The 14726-nt window shown below is 44.5% G+C and overlaps 3 protein-coding genes across 7 annotated transcripts in view; 2 read left to right on the plus strand and 1 right to left on the minus strand.

Annotated features, from left to right (window-relative positions):
* The window catches only part of LAMB3 (laminin subunit beta 3), a 62641-nt gene extending 60306 nt beyond the window's left edge, over positions 1-2335 (minus strand). For 4 of the 5 annotated variants that reach the window (XM_086694585.1, XM_086694586.1, XM_086694587.1 and 1 more), the window contains exon 1: positions 2191-2335. The gene's annotated coding sequence lies outside the window, so the exon portion shown is untranslated. Of the gene's footprint in view, positions 1-2006; positions 2110-2190 lie in introns of those variants that run through there. The other variant, XM_086694588.1, reaches the window with a different exon arrangement.
* A 267-nt stretch (positions 2336-2602) lies between these two features.
* On the plus strand, positions 2603-3269 carry G0S2 (G0/G1 switch 2). The gene has a single exon (XM_025921218.2). It carries the CDS (start codon positions 2603-2605, stop codon positions 2912-2914), a length of 312 nt encoding a protein of 103 aa, XP_025777003.1. The 3' UTR covers positions 2915-3269.
* A 7623-nt stretch (positions 3270-10892) lies between these two features.
* HSD11B1 (hydroxysteroid 11-beta dehydrogenase 1) overlaps positions 10893-14726 on the plus strand; it is a 56072-nt gene continuing 52238 nt past the window's right edge. Inside the window, exon 1 of the mRNA XM_086694023.1 lies at positions 10893-11030. The gene's annotated coding sequence lies outside the window, so the exon portion shown is untranslated. The remainder of the gene's footprint in view (positions 11031-14726) is intronic.

The raw sequence follows: 14726 nt of genomic DNA on the forward strand, positions 1-14726 counted from the left end.
AGGTGGCCCTGGATTCCTCAGCCTTCGGTTCCCACCATCTCCCACTCAGCCCCAGCTACCACCTAAACCAGAAGCACCAAATGCACTGGCAACTCCAATCCATACTTCCTGCTGATGTGTCTGTCTCCGTCTGGCCAGCAAGCTGGTGGGGTCTGGGGGTCAAAGTCAGATTATCAAAGAGGGGAAGAGAGGAACTTATCTGAGATGCTGATGTATTCTGCCACAGCAAATCACAAGAAAGGGGAACTGTAGGTAAATTACAGTCTGCTGACCTTGGAAGACATGCGGTTTTCGTCTTTGATTTACAGAAATACCGGAAATGCTTACCATTGAGTCAATTTCAGAGTTTTGGGTCCAAAGCTGGGCTGACTCACTTTCAGAGAAGAAACCAGGTGAAAGCTCTGATATTAAGGTACACATCACACACTCTTCCAGAGGCCACAATGTTTGGAACACTCACAAATCTTGAGAAAGCTCATGTATCATTTCTGCCAGGTATTGGAGACTTCTCCAAAATTGTAAGGAAGATTCACAGAAAATGCCAAGATTGATATTAATCTCAAATTGGTCCCTTGTTGCGCAAATTTCCTGTCTGACAACATTAAAAGAACAATAAGCACCAGGACACCACCGTCTAGGAATAACCCCTGTTGGGCCCCACGTCACCTTGACTGCTTGGGTACAGACTAAAATGTAGAATTTTACAAAAGCTATTTAAGTAACCTTGCCCAATCTGCAAGCATATATAGATCTTATTACCTGAAATACTAATAGCCACGGCATAGGGTAGTTATTATTGTTGCCTTTTTTAACCAAATTGGGAAACTGCCTCAGCACCAACCCCCCCCCCAAAAAAAGATTACTGTTAAAATTTGCAAGGACTTAAACACTTGATCTCTGAAGCCGCCCTTTACCCAGTCCCTCCTCACAGCACTCAGCCTATGACAAACTGTTGCAAGATTGCATCACTGACCTTTACAATTTTCTGGCCAGTCTGATTTCCCCCTCCTCCTCCTGCCCTCTCCCTTCACTGCTTGCAGCCCTTTGGCCCAATTACCTCTGCTTTTCCCCTCTTGCTAGCTAACTCAGATAAGTGGATAACCAAAGTTTTATCCTTACACTCTACCCCAAGGTGAGGATGTTTTCACCCAGGCCAAAATGTATCTTACTCTCTTCACGCTTGCTTCAAAGAATGCTCTCTCTTTTTAAGTCTTACTTAAGTAATGTCTATTCCTGAAGTCAGGTTTAAACTCATGACCCTGAGGTCAAGGGTCACATGCTCTTCTGAACTGAGCCAGCCGGGAGCCCTCCAAGAATTGTCTCTTTAACTCTTACCCAAACCCTCTATTCTCACCCTTCCGCCCCTGTTTCCATAAGCTGAACTAGCTCTGTGGTATGGCACCCCCAGACCCAGGGAAGTGGCAAATAATTATTGAGAGCATAAACTAACTGCATTCCAGACGCGCAGAGGAAATTTATCAACAGCCCCTTTCCATCTTCAGGTCCCCCCAAACCCCCAAACTGCACTTCTCAAGTAGGAGTGGGGATCATTGGATTTAATGGTAGTTCCCTGACACAGATGTACATACACCAACAGAGGCAAGCACAGAGACGTATCACACATACACCTGCAATTAAAGGGTACCCTCGATAAATAGTTATCTAATCAAGTTACCCTAGCAATGCAAGCACCTGTGAATAAAACCAGTCAGGCCGGAAAGAAACACAAGCACACACAGAGCCTGGAGACCTGTTCCGTTCCTTAACCACGATCCCTCCCCTTGCCTTCTCCCCTCCGATCCCCACACCTGTGGGAAGATGACACCCCTTAGGAATAAAAACTAAAGATTTACCGGTTAGGTAGAACCTCCCCCGCCCCCAACCCATGTCCTCATAGGGGTCCCTCTAGGGTCGCCCCAGACAAGGGAAGCTGCGCACCCACCCACACTTCTTAAGGAGGAGTCACGTCGGAACTGTACACGATACGCAGGGTGCCGGGTCCTCACCCTTGTGCGGACCCGGAGTGGGACCTCCTGCTTTGCGGCCGCACCCCACCCCGCACCCCCGCCGCGGTCTCCCCTGCCCGGGACTCGCAGCTCACACCGCCTGGAGGTGCACTGCTCGCGGCCGCCTCCCCTGGGCCCTTCCCGGTCCTTCCCCTCCCCCGCCCCGCCCCTTCCCCTTCCTCACCCCTCCTTCCTCTGGCAAGAACTGCGCTGGCCCGGGGCCCTGGGAGCCCGATAGGCGGGTCTCGGAGGAAAGATATAAGCGGCCCCGGGACGCTGCCAAGGTGCCAGCTGCGGAGTCTCCACCTGGAAGAGCCGCGGCTGCCGAAGAGGAGGAGAACGCAGAGGCCGGCCGGACCCCGGACGCGCTGACCGCCGCCGCGCCGCCGCCCCCCGCTCGCGCTGCCTCCCGCTCGCGCTGCGCCTCCAAGGTGAGCCCCGCGGGGCAGAGCGCGGTTGGGCGGGGTCCGGGGCGGGTCCCCCTTCCTGCGGGACACCCGAGAGAAGGGTGCTCGGGAAGGCCGTGGCCATCCTTCCGTGGCTGAACGGGCCCCTTACCTGCGCCGCTCCTCCCGCAGGTCATCCCCGCCCCCGAGATGGAAACCGTGCAGGAGCTGATCCCGCTGGCCAGGGAGATGATGGCCCAGAAGCCCAATCGGAAGCTGGTGAAGCTGTACGTGCTGGGCAGCGTGCTGGCCTTCTTCGGCGTGGTGATCGGCCTGGTGGAGACTGTGTGCAGCCCCTTCACCGCCGCCAGCCGCCTGCGGGACAGGGAGGCAGCGGTGGCCGAGCTGCAGGCCGCCCGGGAACGGAAGGTCCTGGAGACCCAGGCCCCGCTAGAGAAAGGCAAGCAGCAGGAGGCCGTCCTCTGCAGCCGGGCGCTCTCCAACCGGCTGCACGCCTCCTAGGACCCCTGGGAGCCGGCAGAGCGAGGGGACAGATAGCCTGAGCGTGAGAAGAAAGCGCGCGTAGGGTCAGGCCCAAGTGGGAGAGAGCAGGAGTCCTGTGCTGTTTGGACTTAGATCTGAGAAGCCACTGACTTCTAGAACTGAACTACCACACGGATCCACCAAAAGGAGTTTGGGATTGAGTTTTGCTGCTGTGCAGCACTGCAGGAAGACACATACAAAACTATGTATCTTTGAGCTATCTGAGTGCATCTACCATTTTGCACTAGGGTGGAAGGAGGGGAAATGCTTTTTATATTATTATTATTACGGTGACCACCATTTTGCATTTTGAAATAAAAATCTTTTTATACTACATCTCAGTATCTGATTCCTTGACCATGTTTCCCTGGGGTGGAGAGATAGCAAGCAGGGTGAGCATGCTGGTGAAGGGGCAGGAGCACTGTGGGAAGAGCAGCTCCCTGAAGCCAAGTCAGCGTTTGCTTCACTGTTAGGGACCCTGATGTTCATAGTACACGCTTGTAAGTATGCTGAAGATTTGTTTTTGTTTCATGTTAGGGGTGGCAGGAGAGAAACTTTTATACCTTGCATCAGACTTAGCATTTTAAGATCAGAAGATAAATCAACTTCTCAGATGTGAGGGCGATCTGGCCACAACATCTGTCCCCCGATTGATCGCCAGGGTTGATTCGGCTGATCTGGCTGGCTAGGCGGGTGTCCCCTTCCTCCCTCACCGCTCCATGTGCGTCCCTCCTGAAGCTGTGAGCTCGCTCGGTCGAAGAGGACGACCTTCCCCGATAGAGGAGGACCGTCTTCTGTCAAGGGTATACGAGTAGCTGTGTTCCCCTGCTAGAACCTCCAAACAAGCTCTCGAGGTCCATTTGTAGGAGAACGTAGGGTAGTCAAGCTTCCAAGACTCCAGACACATCCAAATGAGGCATTGCACGTGGTTGTCTGTCTTTCTTAAAAAAAAAAAAAAAAGATAAATCAACTTCTGAGCTACAGCACACTAACAGCAGATACAGATTAGTTCTAGGGCAGAAAGGCTATTTGCCACCTCACACCAGACCAGAGCCTCCTATGACTGATACCTTTCTTCTAACTGTATATATTTTTTAATATTGATTTTATTTTTGAGAGAGAGAGCGCAAGCAGGGGAGGGGCAGAGAGAGAGAGGGCGACACAGAATCCGAAGCAGGCTCCAGGCTCTGAGCTGTCAGCACAGAGCCTGACGTGGGGCTTGAACTCAGGAACCATGAGATCATGACCTGAGCTGCAGTCAGATGCTTAATGGAAGGAGCCATCCAGGCACCCCTCTTCTAACTGTATCTTAATAAAAGAAAGAGAGAGGAAAGAAGCACCAGCTTCCCAGCTGGTAGGAAAAGAGAAAGCAAGCCAAGAATGGCTAATTGGATCTCTAGCTTTACCAAACCTTCCTCTTTATCAACTCAAATCATAGTGAGAAGCTCCAGGTTAGAAAGAGAAAAGGCTGGTTAACACCCATCCAGTCCTCTTCCTACAGGGAAAAAGTATAATCTTCTCACGATCAAGGTCCTTATCTTCCTCTTCCTCTTTAGTGTTTGTTGAAAGTATCAAGTTCTGGGCAAATAATAGGTTCTTAATAAATACTTGATTGCTCAAGTAACCAATTCATGAAGTTAGAGCACTGATACTCAAAAGAACAAGGAGCAATTTTGTTCTGTTTCCCCCACTCCCACCCCCACCCAGAAGACATCTGAAAATGTCTGGAGACATTTCTGGTTGTCTGGTAGGGGAGGAAGGGCATTACTACTAGCATCTAAGGAAGCCAGGAATGCTGCTAAACATCTTATAATGCACAGGTCCCCCCGCCCACTACAAAGAATTCTCTAGTCCAAAATGTCAATAGGGCTAAGGTTGAGAAACCCCAGGTTAAAGTAAAGGAAGGAAAAAGGGTTTGCTTAATAGTTTCAGAGTCAAGGTTTTGAGGTGATCTTGAAAGACCATGGTCAGATATAAGTCTCTCTCCCAACACAGGGACAAAAATGGTCCTTGGCCCTATCCTGATTGGCAATTTTATCATCAACCCAGGAGAAGTGACAGAAGGTATCAATTCTGTTGCTGATGCAGAGCTGAGACAGTGGAGTCAGGATTCAAAACGGCTCAACAGGTTAGTACCATGCACTGAAGCTAACCAATTGAAACTGAACAGGGAAGAAGAAAGAGTACAGAATTAGTTCCAAAAATCCAGTTGCATGGCCACAGAATTATAAAGGTTTATTCTAGCAGCAGATCACGTGAAAAAGACCTAGGTGTTTCACTAATTGCCAGCTCAATATAAGCCAACAAGAGCCTGCTAAAAAACCTAGCATCTTAGTAGTAGAAGTGGAATGTCAAGCAAAAGGGATGAGGAGGAGGTTTTGTTTTACCTTATAATCTAGCAGGCAGGAAACCAAAGAAGTTAAATAAGATTGCCTGGATATGCTTAGGTTTGCATTCTGACTCCTTTGTTTGCTAGCTCTAGGACCTTGAAAAAGTTACTTATAAATTCCCCGCTTCAGGTTAGTTAAGTTTCTTCCCCATCTATAAAACTGTGCCTTCCTTGTGGGATAATTTTGCTAATTAAATGAGATAATGCATGTAAAGTGCTTACAGCACTACCTGGCATACAGTAAGCTTTCAGCCAATGAAAGTTGTTGTTATATTTCAAGAGACACCGTGACAAACAAAAACCTGCTAAGATCAGAGTGACTTGGGCATATAAGAATCCAGAAACCCTGTCACCTACAGAATAATTGAATAGACTACTAGAGTTACAATACACTAGTGTTGCATAACAATTGCCTCCAAATATCTGAAGTGCTTCCATATTGACCCAATAAAGTCAGTAAAATAGATTTATTTGATGTGGCTTGGAAATGCTGGAATTATCAGATAGAAGTACAAGGAAGCAGATCTTAGGTCATTAAGAAATCAGAATAATTCAAAATATGAGTTTCTTTGTGATGTGTAGTAAGTGCCTCATTACTTAAAGCATGCAAGTAGAGATTGGAAATCATCTGTGAGGGGTGGTATAAATTGGAAAGGAGATTTCTGAACTTGGAGGGAGATTAGTCTTATGACCTTTGAGGTCCCAACACACACACCCTCTCTATGTTTCCAGTGTCTGTGTTCTTCCTCTCAGCATGTTGCCAAATATTTTCCTTCTTGCTGGATGAATAGTAAAAATAATGAATTTAATTCAAAAAATAAACTATTTCCTGATTAAGTTATCTAACTAATACTTTTGCCTCTTAGGAAACACCCTAATCTAGTGGTGGTATCTAATGGTTCTCAAACTTCGTCATAGTGAAACACTTATTAGTCACATTGCTCTTTACAAAACACCACAAAACTCCGATCTATTAATATAAGTAAATATATAATTTTCTGTTGTATCAAATTTCAACTCACACTTGTTCTAGTGAAAAAAAATAGTTGGTATCAACTGTGAGAATATTAAAAAGTTGCCACAGGGGCACCTGAGCAGCTCAATTAGTTAAGCGTCTGGTCTGACTCTTGGTTTCGGCTCAGGTCATGATCTCAGGGTTAGTGGGTTAGTGAGTTTGAGCCCTGCATCAGGCGCTGCACTGACAGCACAGAGCCTGCTTGGGATTTTCTCTCCTTTCTCACCCTCCCTGCTCTGTCTCTCAAAATAAATGAATAAACTTCAAAAAAAAAGTTTCAGGGCACCTGGATGGCTCAGTTGGTTAAGCATCCGACTTCCGCTCAGGTCATGATCTCGCAGTCTGTGAGTTCAAGCCCCACATTGGGCTCTCTGCTGACAGCTTTGAGCCCGGATGGAGCCTGCTTCAGATTCTGTGTCTCCCTCTCTCTCTACCCCTTGCCCGCTACACTCTGTCTCTCTCTCTCTCAAAAATAAACATTAAATAGTTTTTTTTTTAATTGCCACATTCTTAGGACAAGTTTGATTGTTCCTATAATCACAGTATCCAGAATCAGTTTTAAATCCATTGGCTCAATGAATGATAACTCACCTCAGTTAACACACTTTTACAAAGCTAACCAGTCAGTGATAGTCCCTAACTTCTGAGGGTCAACCAATCAGTAAGTGACTCACCCCATAAATACATTTCAGAATGCCAGGCAGTCAACAAGTAAATATGCTTCTATAGGTGATGTCAGCCCACTTAAGTCTGGGAAAGTACGCCAATCTCTAACTTTCTTGTTTCCCAGAAGGCAACACATGAGCTTACTGGGTTCATTGTGCCCAAACTCTATCTGTCTTTCTATCTGCTACCAGTTAAGTCAGTTCCAATGACAATCTGAACTCCAGTGGTTTCACTGACTTCTCACCACCTATATGATTTATAACCAAGTAGGTCTTTGTATAAAATCATTAGACCTCAGTGTTTGTACAAAGTAATTCGATATTTTAGTTTACAGGTGTACATGCTAGTAAATTATTATACCTAGGCCTTTGTATAAGGTTATTAGACCTTCGGTTTGGGAGATATACCATTTGATAACTATTTTTGTCATTAAACTGCTTATTCCCCTGCTGCTCACTTTCCCTTTGCTTTTGTTTGTCTATATTATAAAGTCTTGTCTTATGAAACTGTTTTTGTTTTGTTCTGGAGCACCTTATTTCTAATATAGGTATAAGGGAGTGTTTCATAGGGAATGGTTCAATAAGCCGCCAATCCAGTCCAAGCTGGCCTAAGGGATAACAGTTGCAGATCCATTAGACGGATGCCCAATTCAGGAAAAGGCAATTGGCCAAACTTAGCTTTGGGTCCCCTACAAAACGTTCATGAGAGTATTCTCTGTCTGGTCAACATGTGAAAGAAGGTCATTTTTTAGTCTGTATTCCAGGGTCAAACATTGTCAGGTCATTGACTGCATGGCCCTTTCCTAACCTTTGCTTAGAAAGGGCACCCAAGCACACACTCTTACTAAACAGCCTCTTTTGTCTTTCTTGGGTTCTTCTACCTCAAAATTGCAACCTCCTCTTGGAAGAACTCCTACTTCCCTTATAAAGCCGCCCTGTGATCCTAACTCTTGTGCTTACTTTGATAAAGGACAAAAACTGAGTTAGAATAACAATGGCCATCATGGAGGAACTTCTGACACGTCAAAATCAGTAAATTAATTCATTTAGGGGGAACTCCAGAATAAATTAAGACATTTAAGATGAACTCCAGAAATCTAGAGTCAGTAGTTTGCTTCTTTAAATGGTAGGCTGAGGCCTAAAAAGTAAAATTCTAACTCCAGCATAGTCTCTCTCAAAGACTGATACCTTCTGACACCACTCTCATTTCATTTCTCTCTCTCTTTCTACTCATCTTTACCTGCTTCTATATAGACCATACTTTTATCAGAGTTTTCTCTGGGGAAAAAAAGCCATCACACTGTAAAATTGCTAAACCAGAAGGCAGTCCTAAAGAAGTTGGGTGACCTGTTTTGAGGGCTTTGTTGTTTGTTTCTTTTGTTTTTTGATTTAAATAAATCGAATTTTGGGGGTGCCTAGGTGGCTCAATCGGTTAAGTGTCTGACTCTTGATTATGGCTCAGGTCCTGATCTCATGGTTGGTGAGATCAAATCCCACATCCGGCTTTGCACTGACAGTGTGGATCCTGCTTGGAATGCTCTCTCTCCCTCTGTCTCTGCCTCTCCCCTGCCCCCAGTCTCTCTCAAAAATGAATAAATAAACATTTGATGAATAAATAAATAAATAAATCGATTTTTTTTTTTTAAAGGAGCTAAATTTAAAACCTGGTCTGGAGCCATATTAAGAGTTGTAATTAAAGAGTTTCCGAAACCTAGCCAGGGAGAAATTTGTTAAATAATTCAGGATTTTATTAGGTACTTATTGCTCTGGGCTACAGATCTGTACCAAATTGATCAATTAATTGTTAGTCCTTCAGCTGTAGAAAAATATTTAAAAGCAGCAGGGAAGAAAGGAAAAATTTTAAATAACTCAGCCATGTAAAATGAAAGAAAAAAAAGTGCCTTAAGAAAGCAAGAAAAAATACAGTACAAAAGACAATTCCAGAAGCCTTTCTTTTAAAGGTACATTGGACAAAGATTTAAAATTATAAATTAAATAAAAATGAAAACAGACTTCAGGAAATTTTCAGAGTATTCTGGAGTAGACCCAACAGTTGAAGTAAAGGAGACTTGTCTTTTTCAGTTCTTATTTCTTTCTCTTAGGGCTCAAATATAAATTAGGGGATTTAATGAGAGATAAAAATAATCCCAAATGTCCAATATGGGGCTAAACAGTTTCAGAGAGCCTTAGAGGGTGAATAAGCTAGAAATCAATAGCACGTATGGTTCTCTAGATAAAAAAATAAATAATAAATAAATAAATAAATAAATAAATAAAACGAAAACTGTCTCTTGAAAGAAAAACAAGACAAAAAAACTCTTTTATGTTTTAAGAATTGAGAGCCTAGGGTTGCCTAGGTGGCTCAGTTGGTTAAGCGTCACTCTTGATTTTGGCTCAGGTCATGACCTTACCCCGTGGGGTTCCGAGCTGACAGTTTGGGATTCTCTCTCCCTCTCTCTGCCCCTCTGCCTCCCCCTGCCCCCCGCTCAAGCTCACATTCTTTCTCTCTCTCTCTCTCAAAATAAATAAATAACCATTAAAAAAAAAACAAAAACCTGGGAGCCTATAGATAAGGATACTTAAAGTTAGTGCAAGCAAAACCATTGTTGAAAGAACCAATGTCCCATTTGACTAAGAAACAGAAAGATAACTGTCCAAAATCTGTCCAGTGATGCTGTTCCAAGAGAGACATTAGCACCCAACAATTCCAGTCCTTCCTTTAAATTTATGCCCCCTATTCTCAGAGACACCACTGTTTGACCATGTCAATCATATTCTCCATCAGGGTGGGGCTATGTCTAGTTTGGCTAGCCCTCTGTTCCCAGATCCTACACTAATGCCTGGCATGGGGTAGGTGCTCGTTAAATATCTGTTGAATAGTGAATAAATGAACGGATAAAGAAAGCGAACTTAAAAAAAAAATTTCTTAATGTTTATTTATTTTTGAGAGAGAGAGCAAACATGAGCAGGGAGGGGAGAGAGTGAAGGAGACACAGAAACCAGAGCAGGCTCCAGGCTCTGAGCTGTCAGCACGGAGCCTGACGCGGGGCTGGAACCCACAAACTGTGAGATCATGACCTGAGCTGAAGTCGATGCTTAACCGACTGAGTGACCCAGGCGCCCCAAGAAAGTGAACTTTTTAATTGGCACACTGTTGTCCATGCCTTATTCCAAAAGAACAAAACTTCTAAACTGGAGTATGATCCTCCAACATTAATTGGTGTGAAATCAGGCTGGAATTATTGTGGAATAATATGGAGCCCCAACCCCATGGAGATCTTGTTGCAGGTTCCTGTCTTTCCCTCTACCGTCTATGCTCTGCTCCTGCTGATGTGATCACCATAATCGTTTATGTCCTTAGAGGACTTCCTGAGGAGTTTATAATTGAGAAATGTGTAGACATACAGGTCTCACAGAGCACACTGGATCCTAGAGTCTCTCCTGGTAGAGAAGGAAAATCGGCCCAAACCCAGGTCTTGTTTCAGTACTTTCCTTTGAGGCAAAGCCAGGAATGTGAGAGTGAGCTTTTGCTAAGGGTGGGACGGGGTTCTGCCTAGCGTGCCTCTGGCATGTGGGGAGCTAACAACAGTAATGGATAAGTCTCCAGGGCAACCAGGACCACTTTCAATCCTTCCCACCATGGGCTTCCCTTGGGGAACCCTGGACTCTCCGCCTGCCTGCGGCAAGGACTGACCCACTCTGGCTTCCCTTCGGGGCTCCTCTCCCAGCGCCTCCTGGCTGCAAGCTCCGTCCTAGCCTAAGAGCCTTCTTCCTTGGCCTGGGTTTCACCTTCTTGTATCAGGTGGCAGACCAGCTGGTTCCAGTCCCGAATCAGGTCTTCTGACTCCTCCCAGAAACCAACCAACTTCAGAGCAGGAAATCCTGCCCCTCCCCAAAGAGTGGGAAACCGCAGAGAAAGAGAGAGATGAAACAGAAGGGAAAGCAGAGGAGGAGGGAAAGGGAGAAAAGAAGCAAAAGGAAAAAGGAGATCAATAAAAAGAAGTCAAACTTGGTTGAAACCTCAAGGTAAGACTTTTTAAAATCACATTATATATGATAGCATCACTATTTGTGTCAGGGCCTAGTCCATAGTAGGTCTTCGAAAAAACGCTATTGAAGTAATGCTTCTATTAGAATAAACTGGAGGGCTGGGCTGAAGAGAGATTTCAATGTCAGATGCTGGTCAAAAAAAAAATGCCCTATGAGATTTGAAATGTGTAGGAGGGAAGATATGATAAGACGCAGATGGAACCAGGCGTCTGTTACTGGCACTGAGAGCATTCTGATCATTTTGGGACAGAAAGTTAAGTTGGAACAAAAAGTTGCAAAAATTGTTTTAAAAACTCTGCCTGTTCTTTTGAAATCATACAAAGATTGCAGGTCGTAAGCATTTTTTTAAAAATTGGCTTTAAACCGATGACAGAGCACAAACACCAGGCTGTATCTTGGGAGTTGCTGAGAATGCTGATATCTGCATTCTGCATCCGATCATCAGCTCCTTCAATATTATTAATATTGAAACCAGGAGCCTTGAGGAAGGCTCATTTTATCTCAAGAAGTCTTGTTCAATGCACCAAGGGAGGCCTAAAGTTGTCAATCAAAAATCTCCACGTGCTGTTCACCTATGCCTTAGCCCCCGTCCAGCCTGAATGCTCAGGGTACTGACCCTGTGAGCCTTAAAAGGGCCTGTTGGGGACAATTCAAAGGCACTTCTTTCGGGTCGGTTGGAGAAACCGACAGGAACAGGAAATGCCATTCCCCACCCCCACCGTTTACCCAAACCGTCACTTGCCATCAATAGACAGTACCATCCAGAAGGTTGTAGTTGACCGATCCAGTCACTTGGAGGGATTAAGAGAGCTGGACTCATGCTTTGGAAAGCACCTCTAGGCAATGATGATGTATTTTCACAACAGTTGGCTTTTAAGAGTCCCTGTCCCCCAACCTTTCCAACAGTGCGTAACAGTTCAGAAGGACGCACATGGAAGTTGGGGTGGGGGGGCGGTTTTGTTTTGTTTTGTTTTTGGTGCCAGCATCATTCTTCGGGGTTTGTGTGAGTAAATCAGTCAGAAGCTGAAAGGAGAGTGGGAGAGGTAAGGAGAGATGATTCTAAAGAATCTTACTTCTGCTTGCTTGCCGAGATTGGACAGGAATTGCCTTTCCCTTTTCATGATATGTGAAAATATTACATGATATGAAAATAAATGATATGAAAGTAAAATCCAAAAATCCTCCCTCCCTCCTAGTATCAGTACAGCTAAAACCTCCCTGCATCCAATTTCTAAGCTGGAATAAATCTTAAAGGTAATCTAATTTAATTCCTCTTGTTTGCCAGGTGAGGGAATCGAAGCCAAGACAGGGAAAGGGCCTTGCCCAAGGTCACATATATGCTCATGGTGGAGAGGAGACTGGAACTCCTTTCTTCTGGTCCTACCCAAGGGCCCTGTAAAATAACCACCCAGCCTTTACAGGAAGGTGCCCCCAGACACCCAAGAATTCATAAACACTGCATCTGCTGATTAAAAAAATATTCAGTTAAAAGATGCTCATGTAATCCTTGCCTGGCAGAAATGGAAAGAAGGAAAAGATTTTCCTAATAGTTAAGCTTTTCCAGAATCTGTTTTATAACTGTTAGGGGACTAGAGAGAGTAGAAAGATTTAAGGCAGGTTTGTCAGAAGACAACTAGAATATTTTAAATTCCTACCACTGACCCAGCATTTTGCATACTTCATATCTTTATGTAATCTCATAGTAGTCTCATTTTACAAATGACATTTTAAAAATTTGCTCAAATTCACAGAGGGAATAGGATATTATTATTATTTCTGCATCTCTCATCGGTAGACCCAGGATCATGCTCCAGACTAACATAGATATTTATAGTTCAATGACCATTATACTCTCACTCAAGCCACTCCCCAACGGAGACCCTTGCTCTGGCCATTTCAATCTACTTGAGGTTCCTCTGACATATCATGCTATTTCTAGACTCCTTGTCTGAACACATGCAGTTCTCTTTATTTGGAATGCCCTTCCTCCATCTTCTTCATCTCTGTCATTTGTATTTGTCCTTCAACACTTAGCTCCAGGGCCACTTCCTCCTGGAAGACTTTCCCACTGTCCTAGACTGATCTGGACACCCTACCGCTATATTCCCATATATACCCTTTGCACACCATTATTATAGCATATTATTATGCTATTATGAACTTTGATTTACTTGCTTACCTTCCTTATACTTAACTATAATTTCCTCAAAGGAAGATACCAAATATTGCTCAGCTTTTATATTCCTGGCACCTAGCACAGTCTGGGCATATATTAGGCTCAATAAATGTTTGGGGGGTGGGGGATGGATGAATGAACAAATGAAATATTTCCCCTCATTTTCTTCCATTAAAATTATTTCATAAAAGTCTCATTTACATGTTCTTGACTCTTGAGTAACTCGGGGGGAAATAGAAGATGTCACTGCTATAAGCTTCCCATCATGTCAAGCCTGACAGACTACTCAAAGGAGCTGTCTAGGGTTAAATGTGGCAGTTGAACAAACATTAGTTTGTTCAAACCACAAGGACAAAGAGAACTGGAATAGAAACAGCAGATGAGAGATGTCAACACCCTTTGGAAGATGCAAAGTGGATGGATGAGTGATAAGTGACTTAGCAAAGCAGTGATTGCTGAAGCCCAAGTACCCATGATGGGAAGCCCACAAGAGGCCACAGAGTACAGGAGAGTCTCGGGGATCAGGGCATTGGGAACCTTAGAACACAGCCAGAGAAATGAGGGGAAGGATAAGAGACACTCCAGATTCCCTCTCTTGCCCTCCAAAGAAAAAAGAAAGCTTATTTTCTGGAGAAACTGGCCAAGAGGCACCAGTCACAGGGACACCAGGCAGAGCAAAGGGTGGGGTTAGGCACGGAGCTAGAAACAGAAGGATTACAGAAAGATTCAATACTGAAAGATGAGATTCCCCAGCCCCTTATCCTGGCCCAGCTCCCAGAACACGAACTGCGCAGTTTACCCCCGTCTCCATTCACCCTACTCCAGCCCGCACTAGCCAGAAGAATTCACGATTGCTCCTTGTAGAAAGTGCCCAACCAAAGAAGAGAAGGCTGAAGACACTGACAATGGGGTCTGCCAATGAAACTGCCAAGCACTCTCTGGATTATCTTGTAGTAGAATCCAGCAATTGGCAAGCCCTGCCCTTGCACGCAAAACTTCCAACAGCCAAGAAATGGACTCCAAGGATTACCAAGCATGGAATGAAAGCCTCTGGCATTGAAGATGGAGACTCCAACATCCAGAGAGCAAAAGAAATTGTTAACAACAGCCATGGCAACATTAAAATCTCCCCAGAGATAAGGGAAGACAGTGCATCCATGAATAAAGATCAGGAAGCCACTGTTTTTTAAAAATACTAGAGAACAAGAAAGAGCTTTTGAAAATAAAAATGCAACTAGAAATTGAAAAATTAAAACAAAACACTGGAAGATAAAATTGACAGAATATCCCAGGAAATAGGATAAAAAGGGAAAGAGATGGAAAACAAGACAAAAACAGTAAGAAACCTACAGGATCAGTCAAGGAGCTCTGACACCTTCTAATTAGAATTCCAAAAAGAGAGCAGGAGAAAATGGAGGGGAATACATTAATCAAAAAGATAACTTCCCCCAGGGACACGTGGGTGGCTCAGTCAGTTAAGCATCCAGCTCTTGATA

Source organism: Puma concolor, chromosome E4 (genome assembly GCF_028749965.1).
Source record: "Puma concolor isolate L17-30 chromosome E4, mPumCon1.1.hap2, whole genome shotgun sequence".
Classification (NCBI taxonomy): Eukaryota; Metazoa; Chordata; class Mammalia; order Carnivora; family Felidae; genus Puma; species Puma concolor.